Source organism: Anas platyrhynchos, chromosome 2 (assembly GCF_047663525.1).
Source record: "Anas platyrhynchos isolate ZD024472 breed Pekin duck chromosome 2, IASCAAS_PekinDuck_T2T, whole genome shotgun sequence".
NCBI classification, from domain to species: Eukaryota; Metazoa; Chordata; class Aves; order Anseriformes; family Anatidae; genus Anas; species Anas platyrhynchos.
Genome location: NC_092588.1, coordinates 152,783,689 through 152,809,381, shown reverse-complemented (window position 1 = coordinate 152,809,381; position 25,693 = coordinate 152,783,689). Strand labels below are relative to the sequence as shown.

Below are 25,693 nucleotides of genomic sequence, written 5' to 3'. Positions count from 1 at the left end.
AGTATTGTAGACTACCTTGCACATGGCAAAATAAACAAATTCTAAGAAAAAAGATTATAGAAATGCTACAGGATTCCTTCCAAATCCCTCAGCTCCTAGTTCAAGGGCAAAATATAGACACTTTTCAATATTGAATGACTTCATTTTTGAGCCATGGTATCCAAAATTTGATACCTTGAATTCTTTTCATTAACCTGAATAGCAAAGAGGGACAGAGTATGCCTCCTAAAATGCAAACTTTTTCATTCACATGACCAGGCTGCTGCGTGGGAGGAGAAGCAGGCGATGCTGTGGGCTTCCACCATCCATGCTCTGCAGCCCTTCAACTTGCTGTGCACGCTGGAGATGCAGTGGCTCTGCCTCTGTCATACCTTTAACAGAGCATATTTTCCAGAAATACATGCACAGAGGAAAAGGAGATGGGCTTTCTGAGTTCCCAACTCTTGTCCTACGCACAACAATTGATTTTTAAGCTACTTCAGGATTTGCCTCAATCTTCAGACATGAATGGAAGGATTAAATGTTTCAAGGGTGTATTTATATAATCTGGGCCTAAGGTATCCCTGGGACAAAGTGTCCCTGCCACACCTCTCCACAGCAGCAGCCAGGCAGGTTTGCTTTGTTTTCCCTCCAGGGAAGACTAGAATGTAATAAAATAATAATAAAATAATTTTAAAAGCCCAACATCTAAAGATCTGACTAATTTCACAGTGATTTGGGGTTAAATCCCAAATTCTAGATCTTCCTTAAGGCTGAAATTATAAATCAAATGCAAAACTGTCAAAACCTTGCATCACATCTATCAAATGCAAGCAAATATTTTCAGTGCAGAAAGAACATTTCAAACCCCTGACACACAACCAATCTGGTTAACAAACACACGTTCCCCAAGCAGAGATGTTCCAGTTCATGACTTCTGTACTTCGTACCCAGAAGTGATCCAGCCGAGGCAGCCTTGTGCAAAGTTTGTAATTGCCATCGAATAGATTTGCTCAGCTAGCACTCTCCTTTTCCCCCAAAGAGTCTCATTTGAACATTCCTACCTTTCATTACATTCACTAGCCTTGTTTACCGTCTGCTGTTTAACAAGATATCCTCACCAAATCCTCTTGCTGTGCTGTTACAGCAGTCTGAACAAAAACAAAAGCAAATGGTTAAGGCTCCTTCCACTTCTCCTGTATTTTTGCCATCAAGGGATTATCGTTTGGCCCCTGCAGTGCTACATCCACTAATTAAGGAGTGCATTTCATCTGCATTGCAACACTAACCATGAAAAAACAATCAACTGTCTACCACAATCACGAATTAATATCTGTGAAATATCATACCACGATAAAACCAGATGTTACCGTGTCCTTTCAAAGTAAGATGAATCTTCTCCCTCGCAGAGGGGTTCCTTTTTATTTTTCACATAAACCTAGCGAACTGGAGGGAGATGGAAAGCCTGGCCCCTTGTGAGTACCAGTCTCCTGAATTCCTTGTCTGAGTTTGCAGCCTATGTATAGTTTTTGGTTAATATTTATTTGACCATTTTGACATTCTTTTGAGTTCTGCATATCTTATTTGTGGGCCTGGTTTCACTAAACTGGCAGTGGTAAAATTGGGATTTTTATATGCATCATCATGGATACTTTTTGAGACTATGTTTTTATTTAAAAAAAAAAAAAAGTGCTGCACACAAAAATGGCTACTTTCATACACATGTGAGCAGGGCCTTGGTTTGCTGCTGAATTATTGCATAGATGTGAACACAGGGCTCCGAGAAAAGATCTGTAATTGTTTAGTGGTTGGGCTGCTGGCAGAATTCCTGGGGCTGTTTTTATAAATAGGCCTAAGGACAAACAAACAAGCTACTAATAACAAGTCGGCTGTTCTGTTTTAAAGCAGCTCTGCTTTGTGTTGTCCAGCACACGAGAAGCTCAGATGGCAAATATAGCAAAACCCATGGCAAGAGCTAAGAATAGATCATGCCAATAATCAGTAGCGCTTTTATTTCTCTAAAACCTTAAAAAATCATTTCAATTAAATAAGCTTAATTTGAGGGAAATACCAAGATACACCAGGCTGTGTTTGGCTGTTCTGTCTCGAATCTCCATTTCCACTGATACTGGATCTAGTTGAGAAGTGGTAAAATGGCTTATGAACAGACAAATCCAACTCCAGAAAGCCTGCTAAATTTCTAAAGTTGGTCTTGCTTCTTCCACACGTTCTTTTCACCGTGTCCAACTCCCAACTGCATCGAAGACCTGGACAATACTCAGAACACCCTCTCTGAACCTTATGAAGTTCTCCTATTTATCAGGAACATCACAGCTTTTAGTGGGAACTCCTCTTTCCAATAGTAATCCTTTGGGTACTTAGCCATCAGCAATGCTCAGACTTTCTGCCGCCTCCATTTCAGTCTATTCACTTAATTTTATGATATTGGTGTTTATTTATTTGCTTTCAGTGTTCTGGGAAAGTGATTTACCCTTCCTAGCTTAATATTCAAATCCATTTATTAGCCCTTCAGTACTTTTCTTTGAGAAAGACACTTTCATGGATATCTTTCTCTGGTATTTCATATACATCTATCTATTTCACGAAATATGTCTATCAGAAGAAGACCTTTTCCACCTGTGGATTTGGAACCTTATTTGTTACTAATCAATGGAAGCCAGCTTATATGGGAAAAGCCCATCCTGAAACAATTACTCTTGTAAGCAATGCAGCTATAATAAACTACTTTGGAAGAAGAGAGGGAAAATTAGACCCCTTACCCTTTTAATACCTCTTCTCTTACTTATAGATCTTATCTCTGTTACTTGGAGGATGATCTTCATCAGCCACTATTGGCCATGGGATCCCTGATGGGGATGTCACAATTTTGCTGCCAGCTGCCCATTTCCTCTGCTAATCCTCCTCTTGGAGGGGCTTGTTTTTAATTTCCATAACTGTGTTGGTTTTGCTTTGTTTTGTCTTTTGTATCCCCTTGGAGAGCATACTTTGTCCCCACTACCCTCCTCAGAGACTTAGCAGCTCTCTTTATCTCTTTCTTTATGTCATTCAGCATTAGCAGCTTAGTCTGTGAGAAAACAAATCCTCTTTCTTGCTGATAAGAAGAGTCACTTACGCTACTCCTTCCCTTTGTTTTCCCCCTCTCTTTAGAGGGAAGATCTAGCCAGCCTTCGTGCCACTTCCCGGGATGACGCAGGAAAGAACAAGATGCCCGGTGGACCTCACGCGATTGCTACTGAGGTGAGTGCTTTTCTGATAATGCCCAGAAATGGTGGAGTCAGCACGGATTAAGGAAACAACAAAGCACTCAGCATTTACAGCAGTGCTGAACACACACTGACGCATGTCAGGGTACACGCTGCAGCCCCAGGGGAAGCAGCAGCACCATGGCTAGGTGAAAAGACTCCAGGTGACTTTATGAAAGCACCTTTGCTCAGGAGAAAATCCTCTCATAGAAGTACGTTGGCCATAGGGGCAGCACAGCAGGAAGAGGAGCTGGAAAGAATAATGGTCAAGAGAGCAGCAACTGGCTTCTCTTGACAAGCACCAACCACAGAGACACAATTTCCTTGGCACAACAAATGCCACGCAGCCCTCCCAGAAAATGCCCTCATAAATCACCTTCACGGCCATGAGGTGACTTTGTATTCAGTTGAAATTCAAAAGGCCTAAAGTCTGCAACATCAAAGCATCACAGTTTTCAGAGAAGCATAACTTCTCAAGCCCTCGCAGGACAGTTGTGGGCTGAAGAGGCATTGAAATGGACACTCAGCATCCCCTCAAAGGGGTGGGTCTGAATTGGCAGCCAGGACAAAGACAATGCCAGGCCAGGCTCTAGGCGGTACTTGCTCTCTGGATAAACCCACCACTGCAGGGCTGGAAACCAGCAACTGTTTCAGAAGTGCTAAATCCACATGCACACACACAAATCCTTACTAAAGCATAAACATTACCAAAGAGATCGCTTAAATATCTACGCTACATTATCACCACATCACTACATTAGCTTACATGTGTGCAAACAGCTTTGTTCTTGAAATCTTGCTGCTTTCTCAGCAGGAATCTAAAATCTCAGGAAAACCTTCAGAACACCTGCTTACATGGGAAGGGGTGGGGGAGCAAACACCACTCTTTTTCAGCTTTAAGGAAAAGAGTTGTTTCTGCAAGTTTCTGCTGTTCTGCAACACAACAGCTGCTCCAGCCTCGCTGTCAGCTTAAGCCAATTGTAAGTCATCAGTTTTCAGTGCACAATGCAGCTGAAAGCGAATTCAGCTGGTAGCACTGTTGGAAACAAATCATTATTTGCCCAGAACTTATATTAACCTTTTATTTTCCTTGAGTATCCCCACAGAAAAAACATCGTTCATACCCTTCAAACAGACCAGAGAAAACAAGTATCAAAAAAGAAAAGAAAAAAATGGAAATAAAAAGGGAAATGGGACACCAGAAAGGTTTATAAAATGTAGCAGAAAGAGAAGAAAAAGCTTTAGTAATTACCCCAAGCATTATCACTCTGTCAAGCAAGCTGATGAAGATCTTGAAGCAGAATCTGAGCAACATCTATTCCAAATGAGCTCAGATTCTTTCAAGAACTACACAGCCCATCAGTATACCACGCTTGAAAATTGGGTTGTCCTAAATGTAAAGAGACCAAAGTATAAACAGGCTCAGCTCCAGGGATCGTGTTGTTTCAGCCACACCACCAAGCCCATCTGCTTGCACAAGTCACTCTACTGTAAAGATCCAGACAGCCACTACTGCTGCAAGGATGACAAAAGTAGTCCTAACTAAATGTGCTTAATTCTGTCTTATCTTTAGCAATTTGGTAAAATAATGAAATCGGCTTCCTGCACTGAACAGATCTATTTTAACTTGTAGTTCTGCAACAAGAAGTCTGTATGTTATACAACCTATAGAGAATGCTATACAAATACTTTGCAAATGTAAGTCCAGTTCTAGTGATCTATTACTCAAGAAACTGGCAGATATTCCATTCAGACACATATTTTATCAAACTAAGTTTTAGGTAAAACCTGGATGAAAAAAGGATAAAGTTAGAAAAGTAAAACCTGTGGAAGCAACTTCAATTTCTTAGTATGTCTTCCAAAATTTAGTTTGTAGATAGTGAACCCTTCTTTGTGAGCCCTCTTCTGTGCTCCTTGCTGCAGACACACCAGGGAGCATGGAGGAGAGCAAGGAATTTCAAGTCTCTAGTGCAACGAAGCAGTGTATTAAAACCCAGATGAACAACATACTTTTTTTTTTTTTTCTTTTCTCCATCACTGTTTCAGAAATAGCTTTGTTCATCTTAGCTCAAGAATCCCCTCGAAATATTTTAAGCTGAGGCAGACAGGCTGGTGATGATATGAAGCTACCAGGCTCACTCACTACCAGAAGCACCAGAGTATTTCACTGGAAGGACTGGGTAACATCACTGAGCAAAGGAAAAGAATCAAGGCTAATTTTATTAACTTGATTATATTCCCTGAATTCGTGTTCTTATGGGCTATAATTTTGCCTAAAACCTGAGAATTTTGCAGCTGGGTAGAGATGATCTGAAGTGTAGCTGTGTCTAAAGGTTAACAAGGGGCTAGCATTGTAATGCTGCTGGTTACAGAACGTGGCAGGAAGCCTTCAGAGCAGATAAAAAGCTTTAATAACATATATATATTAGCATTGTGAAAACTCATCTGGAATAATGTGTACAGCTCTGGTCATCTGTGCTCAGGAAAGGTTAATTCAGCTGGGAACAGGTGCGCCGACAGACTATTTTGATGACGAGCAGAACGGAGGCTCTCTTACGGGACGTGACTAAAAGAGCTTGGCTTGCTGAGCTTTGCAGTTGACAGCTGAGAGCGTGTGCGATCACGCTCCAAAGTTACATACAGTGGACAAACACCACCGAGGGAGAAGAGAGATAAAAGACACTTTGTGGGTGCAATTGTCAGATGGAAAGAGATTGTGAATAAACTTGGGTTGGAAATTAGGAATGGAAAGACTGAAATTCTGGGGCAACGTTCTAGCAAGAGCAACGGAGACAAAAAATGTAACTTCTCTTCAGACGGATGGAGTTACAAGGAAGATATGATGGGGCTCCCTACAGGATTTTCCTACAGGAACAGGAAGTGAAAATAAATGGCAGGTTAAAAGAAGGCTCCTTATTGTTTTGTGCATATTCTACAACAAGAAGGGAAAGACATGGTAATTATTTCTAGTAGTGTTTCCAGGTTCAAGCAGTTGTGGAGACCCCTTAGCTGACAGATCTGCAGGACAGAAGCAGCCTAGAGATCTCATGAATGGAAGATCAGAAAAGGCTACTAACATCTGGAAAAAAAAGTCATTCTATGTATAATGTGAGGGCCATCATAAAAATATAGGATGATTCAGAAGGTTAATTCTGGACCATTTTCCAGATTTGGAAAGAGACTGGCATGCAACATGTGACCACGTGTCTCAGAGAGACACCATTTCAGCGTTCAGAGTATGCCAACCACATTCTTTTGCTAGACCTACATCAAAACATGTGAAGCCTGTTGTAAGAAGCCCTTGCTCCACGTCCTTCTCAGAAACCTCACATCAGATGTGCCACATGGATTACATGCAAAAGTACGCATGGAAATATGGGTGTGTGCAGACACACCCCTATGCATATATATGTCACAAACGTGGGATACTACTCATAAAAACAGATCATCCACTTACACAAGGGTCTGAAATGCCCCAAGATTTGGTGAGGATTTTGATGATGACTCCAAAGTGGAATCAAGATGATCTGACTTCTCTAAATCAGCCAACAAACATTAATGATCTTCATAACCTACTGAGTAGCCTGGAAAAACAAGCAAACAAATGAAAGAATATATTTTTTTTTTCAAATCTGAAATATTATATTTTTAGCTAGACTTGAAAGAAAAGCTTAAAAAGAGGAAGGGAAAGCTTTAAAGTGAAATTAAAACTGAAATAGGACAGAGAAATAAAAGGCTTCCTCAAAATGGTTTAGAAAGCAAATGTACTAACACTGCTCTTTTTCACTTTAAGCCTTGACCAGCCACCACCATGGTCCCTGTCCCTACTTTCACCTGTCTCAGACACCTGGAAGACTACTTTTATCTTATATATGAAAACCAGACCCTTGTTAATGAGAACGCTGAGCTGATTTGTCACCGTCTTTCCAGGTTCAAACCACAGTTCCCACGGTGAGGGCGTCCTTCGCAGCATACGCTCTTCCTCAGCTCTCCCCAGGGCTTAGGGAACAGGCGGCTCTCCAGAGGCATCAGCTGTTGTAACTATGGGAGTCTGGTGACCTGGCTTTTAAAATAGTGGGAGTAACTTCCGCTGCTCCCTCAGCAGAGCTTTTATGGAGCCAAGAGCATGCCAAAACCCTGCTCGCCCTTGTGCGCAACTCGAGCAACAAAAGAGCAGCTGTGCTCAGTTTAAGGCAAGGCTCTGCTTTCCCACCCCTGATTTAAAACTGGCTTATTTCCATCAGCAACAACATTATCCATCATTAACAACAATGAATGGCAGAGAATGGATGTTTTATGGGGAGCCATAGGCTCACAGTGCCATCTGATTCTGCTTCGACTGGGTCAAATTGACATCATCCCCAACCGAAGGCAGTAAATCTGTTTACATAGGAGTCTGGCAACTCCTTTGTACTTCATCATAGGTAAATTCCTGCAGCTAAAGGGAGGCTCATTACTGTTGATCCTACATATAAAAAGCTCCATACAGAGTCAGTGCAGGATCAGGACTAGTGTGGGCCAAGACATCTGCCAGTGCTAAATTACGTAGATCAATCTGGCTTTAAGCATGATGTTTTAGCTAATGTACAAGACTAGGGAACCCATAAGCTCTACTTTCCATCTTGCTGTGGACTTGGGGAAGTTACCTTTTATATTCTTGCTTTCCAGGCTTTAAATCAGAAATAATGATACTTCCAGGCAATTTGGGTATTAACTCATACATTTCTGCCAAACATTTTGAAATGTGCAGAAGGAAGAATAAAGAGGAGGGCAGTCCATTAGGGTTATTATGTTATGTTGGCTCTAACACCAGGCTTTCTTTTCAGGAGAGTTTTAAAACAAATATTTGGATCAAATACCCCATCAATAAAAACCTGGACACCCTCCAAGAGTCCACTTCTTTGTCAAGTTCAAATAAAACAGATCTTCCCATGTTTAACGTATAAGTGAAAACTGAAGCATACAGAAAGCTGGTATTAGAGGGTACAGTTGTCTGATAAGAACTATGATTTACAGACAATACACTGAATAGCATATGGATCATAAGATGAGACTGGTGAATATCACGATCTTGCAAATACCTGAGAGCTGACAGTCAGGTGATAGGTGAAATTTCAGGTTCAGCATAATTAGGGCATTGCTATTACTGATGGTTCACTAGGAATTACACGGCCCTCCAAACCAGGAAGGCAGGATAGTGCTGGCAGGCAAAATGCTGCAGAGGCCTAGAATGAACAAGACCATGTTTTTCTCTATATACAGAGAAGTAAACTGCTTGTATCCATTCAAGATCTCATGACACCTTCCCTTTAGAGAGAGAAAAAAAAAATTACTCCAAGCTCTGTTCCACAAGTTGCATTTTTAGGTGATTAAAGTTCTCCCTGTCAGATATACCTGATAAAGTAACTTTCCTGAATTCCTGAAAAAAAAGTTTTCCCAGCACTGCTAAGTACCAGTGAAACACCTAGCACTCCCTGTCCCAGAGCTATCTATGTGTCAGGCATAAATGGCAAAACACAACTTTTAAAGCACTTTTGAGCTTTTCATATGAGAAGGCTTACGACAGTCCCCAAGTTTACTCCATGTACACCATACCCAGCCAAGGTCAGAGCAGCCTGGGCTATATGCTCCCGTCAAGATCAAGAACAAAATGTTGTCAGGGTGTTAGGGTCATGACTGCCATGTTTCATACTACAGGGATATCCTTTTCCTCTGCAGTCCTGACAGATGGAAGGAGAAGCACAGCTGGATCCAAGATAAAGCGAGCTTGTGGTTAGGAGGTTGCCCTGCTGCTCACAGTCTAGCTAGACTTGGATTCAAGCACCAAAGCAACTGTGTATTTTTGGGTTGTTGAGGAAATGAGACATTCATGGCCTGATTCAGAAACTAAAGCTTTGGACAAAGTTTCAGATGAATCTGTTAATGAATTACTAGCAATCGCTGAGTTTATGTTTGACTGAATTTCTGTGGGTAGCTTAATGAATACATCTACTTGGAAAAGACTTAAACCAAGATGCACATTCATACTTGCTCTACTTTGCCATTACACATAAAGCATACAAATATGTTGCACAGTCACAGTTGCTTTACATATAATTTTGCAACAATAAAAAGTCAAGAGCAAGAAAATATTAAGGCTATTGCTAGAATGTATATGCTTCCTTCCCAAAGTTATTACATCCCATGTAACCCAACCAATGTGCCAGACAAAGAACCCTCCCTTCAGCCCTTGGAGGTCAGTCCCATGTCCCCTATGCTATTATGGGTGGAAACTCCTCTTCTGAGCAGTTTGGTAACATGACACACAGCCAGGCTCATGGACAGCAGTGCTAAAAAGCCTGAATAACAGACTGTCCTAGTAAGGAAAATACAAACTTCTTAAGGCTTATTTTTAATTAATTGCCAGATGGAAATGAAGTAGTTTTCTTTAGAACTTTTAGAAGCTTCTCAGAAAAGTCAAGCTTTCCTCAGAACCAGCCTTATGTTCAAACTGGGACAGATAAAAGACCTTTTTTTTTTTTTTTTTTTTTCTTTATTAAATAAATCATGATAAACTCTGACATGATTTTCAGAAAAGAAAACAACATTAACTAAATCACCATGATGATTCCAACATAAAACATCTAGCCAAGTATATGTACTGCACATAAAAAAGCATATATTATGCAAACATACATAAAACTGTTTCAACTTACAGATCGTCAGCCTATACACTGAGGCATACTTAATGTAAATGACTTATAACTCCATAGAAAGTACATGATTTAGCCTTATAAATGTCTCCATACTGTCACCAGGCATCTACTTAAACAAAATATGGTCTGTCAGAATTCTGTATGGGCTTTTTGTACTTTGTCTCTATAATGTGGGGCTGAAAGAGAAAGGCTGAATGTATCTATTCTGGTCTGTGCACTTTGCCAATACTCACAGAGATATTTTAGGTTTCTGGCTCACAATGAGTTCAGCCTCTTACCTGCCTCCCCATTTAGACCACTGGAAGAAACCACAGCTTCAGAATTACAGCTGGAACATAATCAGAATAATGGAGAGAGTGAATCATAGCATTAGCCACATATTGCCACTCTACTTGAGTTTCCCTCACCTATCTCCATCACAGATCTCTTAGACATCCATTTTGCCCAGTCTTTCTAAATGATACACTCAGACTTGCAGTAAACAGTGTTATGAAAGTTGTCTGCAATGAGAGAAAGCTCTCAGTAGAATATCCAGAAGAAATTTAGACGTTTGTCACATTGCATTCTTGTAAAATTGAAAAAAAATATATTATATTTTTGCATTTATTAACAAGGTATTTATCAATACACCATACATTTCTCATTTATACCAGCTATTAGAGCACTCACAAGCTGAGGTGGTTCCCTCTCCCATCCCTCTAACCTGTGAGAGAGCAAAACAAAAGCTTAAAAAAACAAAACCTTAAAAATTTTTTTTTGAGCTGGAAGTCTTTCTCCATCAGGTTCAACCACTTCTTACTCAGCACTGAACAGACCACTCAGGCCAAGAAAAAATATCCTTTAAATCCCCTGAAATGCTAATTGTGGATATACTCCATGAAATAGAAGGAGCATAATAGCTCCCATTAGCATTAGGTAGCCTACTCTTAGGTAGCCAAGGTCATCAGATGTTCTGAAAAACCTGACATTCATCCCTAAAGTCTACCTATGTCTCAGGGATGCAAAGAAAATGAAAAAATCCTTTCAATAAAGACACAACATGTAACTGCAAGACTGATTTTTGTGGTGCTTGTATTTTATGATTGTGGTGTTTTTTTTTTAGAAACTGTATCTAGAAATAACAGTTACTGCTTTTGGCTGGGAGGATACTGCTAAGGAATTACTTTTTTTTTTTTTTTTTCTAAAGGGTACAATAGTGTTTGGAAATAAATGGATTACAAAAATAGGGACACATATTAAAGGGAAATCTGATGTGAAAACTGGAAGACTGGCAAGAGGACTGAAAAAAATATCTTTTGGCAACAGGCTCAAAATCAGTCTTAGTCAGCAAAAATGTTTAGGAGATCACTGAGAAATGAAGTTCCCAATGCAGTGCCAGGAAGTCAGATTTCCTCACTACAACGATAAATATCTTCAGTGGTAATTGCTTAAAGACCAATCCTGCCTGTCAAAACTAAAGTGCCACAATGAATTGTTGTGAGGAATTTTATATGATGGACTTGATTTGTGCTCTGAGCCATGCTCAGTCTTTAGGGCTGTCCTCATGCTAACTTTCACAGCACTTAATTTAAGTAATTTTCACTAAAAAGAGATGAATCTATCTCTTTGGATAAACCATCTTATCTTTCCACATTATCGTTTTTCTGCAATGCTATCAGCAATCATATTTCTACCGGTCAATAGTTTTCCATCTTCCTTAACTCTATTATAATTTTCCATTTAAAATGCACTATGGCATAATCAGACTGCTTTTCAAGATCATCAGCTCTGGTAGGAGCAATATCTGTCTTGAAGAAAAAGAAATGGCACTGGCATAATCAATTTACTAATGACAGGCCCATTATACAATCAACAAATTGGTGTTTCTGCTCGCTATTCCCTTTTCTCTTGCCTCCATAATAGCTCTTGGTTCAGATTCAGACTTTGCAATTCATGTTGTAAATGGATAAAGTAAGCATTTGGATTTCTACCAATTGCGTCGATTACTAATTGCAGCTGTTGCATTTTACTGAAAAAAATACCTACTTTTCTGCATAAGTATGATGATGATTCAGGCACAGATGAACATGCAAGTGCCCTGTGCATCACTTGTGTTTTGCGTTTCCTTGATCTAAAGAGCCTTTTTGTCTCCAGGAGATGATGAAGCACACACGCAGGGCTATGTAGCTAAATTCCACTGCATAGTAAAGTAGAAATTTACTCATTTTTCTGTATGAATCTCAATGTCTTTACTAACTTCATTTTCTGTTGCTCATTATTTTCTACAGCAACTATCCTATAGGATAGTTGTTTCATTTTGCAGCTCATCCTAGCAAATAGTCATCCCTCCATCACTGTATTTACCTGATATTTTCAGTGTTTAAGGAAAATGCAGTTTAGACATTTCATAGAAACAATTCCGGAAAGGAAATTCTGTTTTTTTTTGTTTGTTTGTTTTTGTTTTGTTTTGTTTTGTTTTTCTTTTTACGTTATGAATAAAAATCTCATCTATATAATTTCATTCTATTTTATTTATTGTATATAAATCATCTGCAAATCACTCCAGCCTGCCGTGTATTAGAGAACACAGGAAAAATGAGATTCCCTGAGATATTTGACTGTGCTTTGGCAGAATATATCCAAAATGCCACTAGCATGTTACATTGAAATTAATTAATTTAAAATTTGCATTTGCAATATTTAGCACCTTGATAACTAGAACCAAAAATTAAGATGATTCCAAGCTAGCTCAGCAGTAAATTGCTACTACCTGTTACCATCCACATCCCCAAATACCCAAAAAAAGCCTCCACAGGTAAATAACTAAAAATGAGACCTTCTAAAATAACTTGGCAAGGGCAGAGTAAAGCAGAGGATTCCTGTTGTGGGAGTTCTCCTGTGCAACAAGTACATTCCCAACGAGCAAGCCCAGGCATATTTGTTTTTACACAGCCGTTTCCACACCAAGACACATTTCCATTCCCCCCTCCCTCCTTCTGCTTTTGTATTCCATCGTCCACATCAACAATTAGTGGAAGTGGCTGGCTGTGCCTGCTCACATTGTTCCCAGACTTTGCTCTCCCCCAGTGAGCTCTGAAGACCATGCATTATTTGACATGACACAACTTGGAGGCCTTCTACAGCAACAGCTGTATGCAGGGAGGAAGAGGAAAGAAGAAAGTTAGTCCAGGTTACAAACATCAGGACACAAATTACCACACCTTACTCTTTTACCATGCTATCCTAGGTGATTGGACTTTATTTAGTCTTATAAAGAAAAAAATAAATAAAAATAAAAAATATAAGTAAAAAATGAAAAATGAAAATGAAAAATAAAAAATTAAAAAAAAAAAAGGAGAGAAACAAGGGGAAAAAAAAAGAACATAAAGGTCAAGATACAAAGTCAGCTAGCTGTTCTATTTGTTTTCTGACATTAAAACACAGGATATGAAATTGAAAATTATCTCCATACAGCTAGAAACTAAATCCAGATGTTTTAACATCAGGCAGAAGCATATTCATAATGATTTATTTTTCTGAAATCATTCAATATCTACTGCATTTTCCATCACAGTTCATTTCTCTGGAACATGAGCAATTTGCCAGCCTGTACATACACACTGAACATATTCAACTTGTAGTAAACAGCTGCACACAGGGCAGCTTCCTTTCATACACACACACACAGGCTCTGCACTTGTGTCCTGACATTATTTTTTTTTCATTAACCTAGTCAAGTGCACAAAACTTGCAAGAGCATAAAACAAAATTAAAGGTAAACTATTCCTCTCTGGAAATGGACTCTTAGCAATTTCTTATCTGAAAACTGATGTTTCCTTAGGGTATATATTTAGTATTTCCTCTCATTTTGTTGCTGGAGTCCACAGGAACAAGATTTTACTGGGAGAAGGTGATCCCCACGTGCATGTCCCCAGATACTCAGGCTGTGTGTTCCAACTCTCATGCATACACAGATCACTGCCAGTGATATTAACAGTCTTTGGTAATTACACGTGTGCCCTTTACTCCATTACGTTAACTCAAAAACAGCCAAGGCGATGAGCTGTTTTGCAGCAGATATGTACACAAAAATTTCAAGTTGGTTACCTCATCACCTCCTGACAACTTGAGGTGTTCTCTCATCTCTTTCCAGTGACCTTGACAAAGAGCAGCCTGTGAAGCAATATCGGCACCAACTTGTGCAAATCCAAATACTTTTAAACACAAATACCTCTGTTTTATAAACATTTGGACAAAAAGTAGACACAGATCGTGGCAGTGAAAGATAATTTTTCCTTTTAAAACTTGTCTATTTAAGAGTCGATTTGAAATAACTATCCACAGTAAGTCTGAACACATTAAATGCCTGCAGTAGTTCACAACAAGTTTTAAAAGGCAACACAGCTAAAAATATGTAAATAAAAAATCCTCCCAGCTTTGAAATGAGTGCAGCTTTTTCTCAAGCTACATTTGAAAGTTAAAGGGGGGTAGAAAAGGAATTTAGTTTGGAAGTCTTTATCATATGCAATAATTGGTCACTGGCAAACCTAGGTTCGTACATCGACTTTATTGTATCACAGTGAATTGCACCACACCAAGCACTGGTATTAGTTTCAGTTTTTATCATCAAGAGGACAGCTGCTATTTATTTCTTCCCAAATTACTTCTTAGTATTACTTTCAATCTCTGTTCCATAAAAAAGCAAGCTTCTGACTTTTTTTTTTTCTAATCTTTTGTTGTTGTTGTTGTTGTTTAGCTATCAGGTGCAAGAGGATGTTTTCCCCATTCAAAGCTGAAAATAAATTGAGAGTGGAAAAAGTAGGAAAATGAGCTTTTGTTTTGTAATACATGTACAAAAAAACAGAAGGGGAAGAATGACATTTTGAAAGCCTGAAAGATGTAAAATTAGATTTTCAAACGTGCTTAAGGACTTCCTGATCAGTTGAACCAGTAGGATCTTCAAATACTGCGAAGGGAACTACCATGCCCCAAATCTTTTTAAAATCCCCATCTCTCTGAAATCCTAGCTTTCTTAGCACCTAATATTTTTCTCAAGGATTAATCTTGTGAATGGCATTTCAAGTAATTTGAGTAATCCATTGTTCTAGGGGGTTTTTGATCTCAGATTATCATCAGATGGCCATCAAAAGTGAGCGAGTTACTGGGGCTCACCAAGTTACCACTCACCTGCTGAGTTGTTTCATCTGACAGCGCCCACTATGAAAATGAAACATGCTGGCTAATGAAGAAAGCATTTTAAGACAACATGTTTTACTCAGCATTGCAACGGGACAGGAGGATGCACGTAGACTGTTCATAGAGCCAAACTGGCAAACAGCAGCTTGCTTTGCCCAGGTAACTGTTGGTTGGAGGCCACCGGGACAGCTGATGAATTTTTACCCAAAGGTGAACAACATTTTTCTCTTACTAAGTAATAGAGACTAGTCCACTGCTGTACATGACTAAGGAAGGCATGCTTCCTCTTTTCATGTCTTCAGAGTTTTACAATCAAAAATCAGAAGAGTTCATTTAACAGAAGCTTTTGCATGCCAGCTGATGATGCCTCCACAGGCCTGCTCCAGTGAAAGGAGCCAACACTCTTTAAGTACACAATAAAGAAAAAGGAATTGAAGTAATTGCCGTTTTTTAATTACTGGTATTACTTTATAAAGAGAATTGTTGGCATGTACCCTCCTGCCTCTGCATAGCTTAGAGCTGCGTACAGTCATCCTCCAAAACATTAAAAAAAAATAAGGAAAATGTATAATTAATCGTCATCCAACTAAAAGAAGTCTATTAAATTAGTATTTACCTTTAACGTCAACTAACTAAATAAGAGGACAAAGGGTACAGCTGAGTAACATTTCTTACCTCCCATTCATCTCAGACTATAAATCTTATGTTTAAGAATAATGTTGGCTCAACTTTTCAAATGGCAGAAGCTCTCCATTTTCCCACAAAAAATAGAGAGCTAGTATAGCATTAATGGAGGGAGTATCCAAGAAGAATAGTTTGAGACAATGCTGGTATTCTCTCTCCTGCACTAGCTGGCAGCAGGATTGGGGAATGCCCAGCTGTGGCAACTGGAAGAACGAGTCAACAGATTGAAGGCAGGGAGAGAGGATGCCTGCTAACTCTTTGGAGGGTGCTGTAGGTTGGTACAATGCTGTTTGGGATGCTCCAAAGCCCATCTGCTTGCATTTATAGATGACTAGGCACTAAATGGCTGCAGATCCCTTGTTTCAAGAACTCTACCTCTGACATGCCAACACCTATTCAGAAAAGAAAAAAAAAAAAAAGAAAAAAAAAAAGAAAAAAAAAGAAAAAAAAAGAAAAAAAAAAGAAAAAAGAGAGAGAGAACAAAGACAAAAAAAAAAGACTATTCTTTCACAACTTTCAACAACCACATGAACCATATGGAAGGTGTGATAAGTAGGCACACTCATTGATGTGTCACTTTGGGTGCTAGGATTTAATGTAGTCTTCTCTCATTTATCTAATCTCCTGAATCATTGGTTTTCCTAATCAGACCACCAAAAGAGCACTAACTGTTATTTTATGACACAGAACAACAGTAGACAAAAACTGGAATCCTTTCACTTAACACAGATTTTCAAAAAAACAAAAGGAAAAATACTTTCAGTCACTGCTGACTTAGGCTGAGCTTGTACACTGTCTATTACATGAAAAATACCACAGGAAGAAGGATGGAGTTATTATTAAGGTAAATCAACTAGGTCTCAAGAGTTCATGAGTGCAACTCCTACACTCGTCTACAACATGGGACAAGTTGCTTAAACTCAAATCATCTACCTGAATATCAGTACTGCAGGAACAGTACTGATTCCTTCCACATGCCTCCAGTCTATGACACCTTTCAAGTCTTTAAATTCTTCAGAGTTTCTCCCTACCAACATATGCATCTCATGTGTGCACAGACACATAGCTCAAAAGCATTAGGTCGTGCATGGAATGAGCATCCCATAAGGGTTTCGGTGTGGCATACTGATACATAAAAAAACACAATAAAAGTGGTTCATAGTTTATCAGCCACCATGTTAATGTGTGGATTGCATTAATGGAAATGTGACACACACAAAAAATGTATTCTTATTTTGCACTGTATGCATGGAATATTCTTTGTGGCTCTCATGCTTCAGCCACTCATCAGTGCAAAGCTTACATCCAGGACTCTCTTCTGTCCAACCTCAGGCAATAAAGCAGATAGACATTCAGATAACTAGGTGATGATTTCATGCTCTTGAACTGCCTTTCCTCATGCTTCTTGATTTAGATCATACTTCCAACACAGAAGCCCTGATTAATACTCTGTAACAGCAAATCCCCCTCTAATTAATTTATGCAAAAGGAATGACAAGGCATGATGAAAACCACATTCCAGAAGATGCAAGGCTCTACTGAGAAGCTGGCAAGCTCCCATACGTATTGTGATAACATTGACTAAGCATCTTTTTTAGTCTCTTCCTTACTCTCCCTTTCTTCCACAGGACTTTTTGGGAACATTGTGCCTCCAGTTTCCACTCCCATCTTAGAGCATGTTTTTCTCAGAAGCCTCTACACTACATGATCAAATCCAATTTCACTTCCCAAATGAATATTATGCTTTTAGGACAGGATCCAAACAACTGTGGAGCTATTCAGTTTGCCTGGCTAGCAGCTAAACAATATTTAGTCTCAATGAGCTTTCACTTGCCCAAATGCATTCCTTCAGAGCAATGAAGCTGTGTGGTCTTCATCCTTGGAGATATCCAAAACGTGATAAAACAAGGAGCAACACACTGTGACTCTATTCTCAGCTGTAGAACTGGACTAAACAATATTCAGAGATGTCTCCTGACCTCAATTTTTTCCATGATTCTGTACAAAATACTTGTTGGTAGATACACCTTTGAAAGGCAACATCGCCAACTATAGCTTTTCAATAGAGAGCTTGTCTTCTTTGCAGTATTTCTTCATGCTTGGTTTCAAATTTTACCCCTAATCCAGCTCAGCAGGTATCAATTTCTAACTCCACAGAAAACGTGGAGTTAGAAATCCAAACTTTTCTAAAGGAATCAACAGGCACACAGCTTCTAAAAACCAGATCTGAATGTCAGTAATTCATCAAAGACCATTAGGAAGTCTACAACTAGGCAGGAAAATCCTGTGTTTTGTAGTGCTGTACGCCAGCACTCTACTGTGATAGCTTTTCTTTCTGCAGCTCTCAGAAGCAGGGTGTTTTATTTTCATTGTTCCGATAGCATTACCAACATGGAAACTTGACTGCAAATTGCACAATGCCTGTTGTGAATAAATGATGATAAAGGCTTCATAACATGGCAGATAATGCTTATAATGCACACATTTCCTCCTAATGAAACTCCAGATCTATGAAAGTGTTCTCCAGGAGCTTAAAAAGGGTATGTAGCTCTATCATCCTGACTGCAAAAATAGATTAAGTCTTCAGCTTATGACATAGGTTCTGTTTTTGGAACAGAATATCATCAGCACCCCATGTAATAATGACCAAAAGGTCTGAACAATCATGGTGTGTAATATAAATGACAACCATGAAACACATACTGCAATGCATTCGCTATGCAGCCCACTAAGTCACGCTTACATAATGTAATTTACTGCTTTAAAGATTTCATATGTAGTTATTTGCAAGCAGTTTGTGAGGCAGTATTACAGAAGCAATCATTAAATTGATGCATTACATTCCGATTCCTGCAACCATACAAAGAAAGATCAGTTTGCAGCAGAACTTGCCATATACACCACTGTTTCAACTCACTGCTAATATGAGAAGTAATTCACTAGGAGCACAGTGCTATAGCACCAAACCACCAAAAATATTGTAGCTTTATTGATGGTATCTTATATTTATGTGTATACATAAGGTCTCCTTTCCAGTCACATGCAAAACATACTCCATTCGAGATACATTCAAGTTGTTTTCCCTTTTTGGCTTTGAAGACTTGTACTCTCCCTATTTGCCAAGCTATAGCACTTTCTCTGGTGTGTCTACAGTGCAAACAATAGTAAAAAAAAAACAACAACTTAACAGCAGTCCTCTGCAACTTGAGCTGGTTCTGAAAGCAGGTTAATTGTTGAAGCCTGATGATCAGCTTAGGGTTATGTAGCCCCAAAAAAGGGCTATTTTTATGCCAGTCTTATTCTTCATTTCTCTTGTAACTGACTGCTCTTTCTTTATTACCTATAGATGGAACACCTTTTGATATAAATTCAGCTTTTCTTCAAAAGGATGGCAATTAAAAGTCTCCACTCACCATGTATGTCCATAACTCAGTCTACCAACAACCATGCTGATGTTTTTTTGACTTTCTACTATTTTCTACTTCTTTCCTGAGCCAGCCACAGGGTCATGCCAACCTACACTGCCCATACATCATCAACAAAATGATTGTTTAACCCTGTCTTCCAAGCCAAATTCTGCTTTTGGTCACCTCTGAGCAGGTCGCTTGAAAGCAATGTGGTGCCAGGTGAGATTGTATGTAAGTTGACCCTTGCAGGTCTGTGAACAGGTGCTGAAACCTCCCAGGTACTAACATGGGCGCACATTAACTGCAGAATATTAATGGAAATGATTCAGGAGAAGGAAAGAATGCATCTGGTCCTCTCATATCCTTGGACTGGCACATCGGGAAAGAAAACAATTTCAGAAGCTGAGATTTTGAGAACAGTCACTGATGCCAACACAACATGGTGCAATGTCATCTGCTTTCTAAGTAATAATGTGACTAACTTTACATAATGGGAATTATTAAAGGTTGTTTAACACTTAACAACATGAATCCTCTTTGGCAAAGAACAACAAAATCATGAACTCGATTTCATTCCTCTTTGTCTCACTTTCACTATCCTTTTTCACTTTTTTCACTATCCTTTACTTTCCTCATCACTCCCAGCCCCTCTGGGAGGATGACATTTTCTTCTGTTTCTGTAGTTCCCAATACAAGCACGGTGTGAATAACCTTCTAAGAAGCCAAATCTTACAATCCACATTTCTATAAGGTTTCTTCCAAATTCATGACTTCTTCCTCTAATGCAATTCACTTTCCTGAAAACCCGCAGACCCCACGGGGCTCATGGGGGTCGCAGGAACAAATAATGGAGGGTAGATGTGATAATCTGGGAGTAGAATCCCCTAACAACAAAAAAGTGATGTTTCAAAGAAGCAGTGCTTTTCAGTAAGATGAGGATCAGTTTCTGTCATGCTTTAAAACTAAAAAGACGAAGAGCTTCTTTAAGTACAGTGGCAGCTACTGTCACTGCAAATATGAATCCATTATTCTTTCCTTCAGATAGGTTCAAAGTGCAATCTCAAAGCTCCTAAGCAAATACCTGTTGCCCTCTTCAGATCCTTAAAATATCAGCCCCTTAGGAAGGAATACAAATCTAAAATTCAAAGCCACAGAAGCTCAGGAAAACTCAGAGTCCACCCTGTGAGAGCAAGGGCAATTGCAGATTTAATTTTATGGAAACTTTTCCCTCTCATATTTGACTCCCTTCACCTCCTCTTCCCAAGAAAACAAACTTTTTTTTTTTTTTCATTCTTAGATCCCATTGGAAGCTGATTCCCTCATTTTTGAAAGAACTGACCAACAAACTTCTCGTATGTAGCTTTCTAAAGTGTTCCTTAGACTCAAGTGCAGTTCTCATCATCCCACCCAGCAATTACCAGGAGACAAGCACCCTGCAAAATCTGTGCCAGAACAAAATCATTTCACAGTGACTTATTAGGCATGCAGTCATTAAGGACTTTGAAAGCGTGGAGAGCAAGACAGAGGGGCAGAGCCTGAGCCAACACGAGCTGTCAGGACTGTGTTGTAACCCATCAGGTTAGAAAAATTGGAGCCATCTGATGTTTCAGCCTGGCATCTCGACATAATAACAGGCCTGGAAGCAGCAATGAATTTGCACACTGAGGGATGTGTTCAGAAGCATGGCAGATGACAAAGAAATAGGCAAGGGTGCAGAGATGTTTGGGTGACATTGATGAGAAAGAATTGTGGTCTCCAAGAGCCTCCTCGCAGCACATCAACTTTGTTGTCAGGGCTGAAGTATCAGAAGCAATAGCCACTTCACCAGGCTGAAAGAAGATGTTTTCATATTCATTTGCAGTTGATATTTTTGTCCTTATTGTGAAAAATCTCTTTGTTCTCCTGCACAAGAAGTCACCTTGTGATACATTTGGGCACAATCCAAGGAAGTGCCAAGGTGCTGTAAGTCTCACCTGCTGGGAGCTGCAGGTGCTTGGCACTTGCCATGGTGAAGCTCTCGAGACAGGTTCTGTCTCATTTGCACTGGTGTAAACACAACACAACTTTTTGGGCACTGACTGAATTATCCCAGCTGAAATTTGAAGCAAGCAGGAGCAGAATCTCTCCTTTTTTTTTCTGCAGCAACACGGGATTACAATGGTAACGTTATCATTAGAGCAGATCAATTTTGCAAGATGACAGAAGAACACGCTGATCTCACTACTGCGAGCTCCTACTCAGCAGACAATTGCAACCCATCTTAGAACAGGGTTTTTAAAATGTTCAAAGTAATGTGGCAGCATTATCGTCTAATGGCTTAAAAAGAGATTCTATAATGCTAATGTCTTCATATTACAGGCATGATGCATCTAGAGAGCAAAGAGTTGTATCCAAATCTGTAGCAGATTTCAAGGGTATTAGACCAGAAATTTCCATTTAGGCAGCTCTAATTTCAAGCCCTCAGAACATACTGCTGGGAAAGACAGAGGCTGATATGACCTCTACCTTACAAAGGCTCCTGCGACCGCATTACGGTTCATCTAAATCACTAGTTAGTCAGTTGTGCATTTACAAAGAAAATGACAAATAAACCAAAAAGTTGTTCAATCAGCCCAGCAATTTGGCAAATCCTTCCCTGCCATGCTAAGAGAATCCAGTGGCCCCTGTTTCTCTCTGGGCTGCTGAATGACAAGTTGAGAGGAGCTAGGAAACCCAACTAGCAGGAACTTAGTGGTCAACCACTACTCCCAGAAGCAAAGGTTGGGTGCCGCTGACTTGTCCCAGAGGAGATTCAGCACAGAAAGAAGGTAAAAATAGAGCGTTTTGAGACTTTCTATATAATGTTTTGATGCTCTTGCTTGAGAAAAATGTACCTGAGAAATGCCCTGGAGTGTTGCAAGACACAAAACCAGCTTTCTTAAACTGGTATTTTTTCCCCACCGTCTGAGGCCAATTCAAAAACAAAACAACAAAAAAGAGGGAACAAAAGCACACAAGCTGTATTTTCAGACATGTCTATTACTCCCCAATCCTCTAGCCATTAAGTATACAATTATGTAGTGTATTTTTTGTGCACCATTCACCTTTCCTTCCCTCCCCCCACAAATATTTATCATCGCATTTTAATTCAGGATTTCTACATGATTAATAAATATGTTTTAGGGTAGCCTGCGTCACAGCAGCACCTTTCTGGCCCACTGCTCTCTCTTTTAGAATTGACTCTGCTCTCTCTTCCTGTTCAGACCTTTTCAGTTCCTAATTTGAAGATCTCAATGAGCAAGAATTACATGTCTCAGCAATAAACATGATCTCACAGCAAAACAAAGAAGAGGATGAACAAAATAAAAATTACTGTCTGGTGAAAGCTCCCTTGACAACTACAGCTACACTGACAGGCGCCACTGAAATAATAGGAATGATGCTTCAAAACAACAGCCAAGAAAACGTTATGAAAGAGAAAAAACAACACTCTAAATGGGCCCTTTCAAATGCAGATTCCACTGTCAAATGAGGAGAATGACAAAAATGTTCTTTCTTATAGCACAGTCATATTTAAACTGCCAGATAACAGAAACCCACCAAAAATGAGAGTACAACCTGAAAGAACTTGGGTCTGATAGCCCATTTCAGGAATATTGAAATGATGCAAAATGAATCAGAAGGATCCTATTTTGGGGGTAGAAAGGAGAGATGAAAGGTGTTATTTCTGCACCGAGTCTTGAATTGCTCCCAGCTGGGGGAACAATAAGACTCACACGAACTTCAGTGCAGTGTCAGGCATTTGTGGCTGAGTAACTACCACTACCTAGATGACAAACTGCAAAGCAAAGAAACTAAATGATTAATGAACATAAAGAATTACCGTCTGGTACTAGTGATGTTCCATCTAAGACAAAACTAAAGCAACACTCATGACAAAAGGCTGTCTGCAGGCTTAAGGAAGTGATTAGGAGAGAGCATCAGCCTTCATCTGTTCAGAGTGAACAAGTTATTCAGCGTTGTTTTCCACTTCAGCTTTATAGCCATAAAGTGGGGCAAACTGCTCTAAGTACTGGTATGGTCAGTGATGTCTGGTGCTTGGTTTGATTTCATAAGCACCTGTAAGACCCTGCAGCAACCACAGCATCTCCCAGGCTACCTGTGGCTCTTCAGCAGGCAGCAAATGCATTTTCTCTGAGCAGAGGTGGAGATAGAGCTGCACAGCAGGTCCTGGCGAGACTGAATCAGAGGAAAGGGGCTGTGGAAAGAGCTGGTAACGCAGCAAGGCAGCAGGCAGGATGGAAAGGGAAAAGGTGCACAGTGTGAGTGGTGCTCAGACCTGGTAAATCCAATTTTCACGGTATTTTACACTCCTATTACGAAGTCCTGCCAGTAACGTGGCAAAGATCGCTGCCGAAAAATTCCAGCCCCAAACACATAGGCAACACCCATGTGAGCAGAAACAGACCCAGCTCTCCTAGGATCAAACACACTCACACAGCGCAGCAGAAGTTTGGCTTGGGCTCCTGGGCTTGCATTCCTCTCCAGAGAAAAAAGAAATGTGCAGAAGAGCCATGGATTTCTCCTCCATTTTATTCCACGCACTCAAGACACCTAATAAATTTGCTTTGACTTCTTATTCTTCTCTAAAAGAAAGGAAAAAGCTTAGAAATATCTTTTTTTCTTTGCTCCCTGGTGGCCTGGCAGAGACTTGTGTAGGACTCTTTCCCACTTTTATATAATGAGATAAAAGAAAAACAGATTGCGCAGGAAAAGATACTGGGACTCGGACATATTTTTTTTTACCAGAAATACTGGAACCAAAACCATGTTGGTACTGAGAGTAGAAAAACTAAATAGTTACAGGGATAACACATCCTGATAGTAAAGAAAAGCAGCAAACTTTTGAAAGAGATGTAAACTCTGAAGACCCAGATGAGTCCAGCCTCTGGGTCTTCACTGGGACCAGAGAGAAACTTTCGGTCTGAGGTTGTTTGGTGGCTGTGTGCTACGGCTTCTCGTGTGCTTTACTGGGTGAGCATACAAAACAAAACTGAGTCAGTGCACAGGCTGCATGGCTCCCTTGTCTGCTCCACCGTGCTAATGCCACTGTCGCTGCCTTTCCGGCAATGGAAGTGTCAAAACCCGAGCTCCCGAGCCCTGGGAAATTCAGCCCCGGGCTGGTTTTGAGCCACGGCAGCGTCAGGTTGAGCTCCCTGATTCAGCCACAAGGCACGGACAGTTCCCAGAGCCAAAGCTGGCGCTGCTGAGCCCCGCGTTTGGGGGTGACCGGGCTTTTCCCCGAGCCACACCACAAGGAGCGATCCCACAGCTGAGTTATCCTCGCTGCTGCTCGCTGCAGGCAGGACCCTGAGCTCCCAGCCCACGGGACCCCCCCTTTGCTCCAGCCCAGCCCAAACGCGGAGGACTCGCCTGTTGCACCCCAAAACCTCCAGAGCTCGGTGTGAGCGGCAGCAAACCCCTTTACCCCTGCCTCCCCCCGTGGTGAGGCTGAGGGAAAGCCGTGCCCCGCTGCCCAAGGCACAAGGCAGAGCCGCCGAAGGGGAGGAAGAGCAGGGAGGCACTTACGGGGATGTGCACTCGCAGCATGAGTTTCTTCTGGCTGGAGCTTTTCCTGCTGCTGCTGCTGCTGCTGGAGGCATCTTTCTTCTTGGTGTCCATGGCAGTGCTCCCCATCCCTGCACCCCGGCGTGCTGCTCCGCAGGGGAAGGCTGCTCGTCCCCTACCTCACCGGCAGCGGGGTTACTCCAGGCTCCTTAATTATTTTTATTTTTTTTATTATTATTCTTTAATGGCCTTAGGAAATAGGAGGGGGGGGGGAAGAAGCGGAGGGAAGGGGAGGAGTTTCTCCAGCCCCAGCCTTTAATCCCAGCAGCGAGGTGTCAGGGGGACCTTCTCAGGAGCAGGAGATGCCCCCGGGCGCGCTGCTCGCTTTCTCACTCTTCCGCCCTTTCAAAAATATCCGGAGCATCCTGGGGGTGGGAGGGGTGGAGGGGAGGTTAAGGGGTTAAGAAAGTTTCCTTCCCTTGTCGCAGACCGGCCGAGCTCTCCCCTAAAGCCACCTCCCCTAAAGGAGAATCAGGAGAAATAAAACCCAAACGCCACGCACGCCCTCAGCCCCCTTCCCAGCCCCGGCCCACACTGCTCCCCTGCGGCCACAGGCCGGGGCTGCCGCCAGCCAGCCGTGGTTTTTCCTCCCCTTCCCTCCCCAAAAAGCCTTCAAACGCCCAAATCAGCCGAGGGACGGAGGCAGGTGGCAGCCCGTGGGCAAGCAGTGCCCACCTTGCAGTGTCGGGGAATGGGGAACTTCTCCTGGTGGCTCTTTGGTGGCCGTGCCACCTCTGCTCCCAGGTCTGAGGGGCTGAGGGTTTCCGACAGCAAATCCTTCAAGAGCAAGGGGTCTTTGCCTTAAAAACAAGCAATAGGCTTTCATACGCGCAGAAACAGGCATGCTTTCTGGATCAAGATGGGAGTTTTCCTGTTAGAAGTG

The 25,693-nt window shown here is 40.9% G+C and overlaps 1 protein-coding gene across 1 annotated transcript in view; it reads right to left on the bottom strand.

Moving 5' to 3' along the window:
- The window catches only part of PRKAG2 (protein kinase AMP-activated non-catalytic subunit gamma 2), a 208,496-nt gene extending 183,283 nt beyond the window's left edge, over positions 1-25,213 (bottom strand). Inside the window, exon 1 of the mRNA XM_027450396.3 lies at positions 24,772-25,213. Within this exon, the coding sequence (XP_027306197.1) occupies positions 24,772-24,879 (108 nt within the window). The 5' untranslated portion in view covers positions 24,880-25,213. The remainder of the gene's footprint in view (positions 1-24,771) is intronic.
- Between the last annotated feature and the right edge of the window lie 480 nt (positions 25,214-25,693).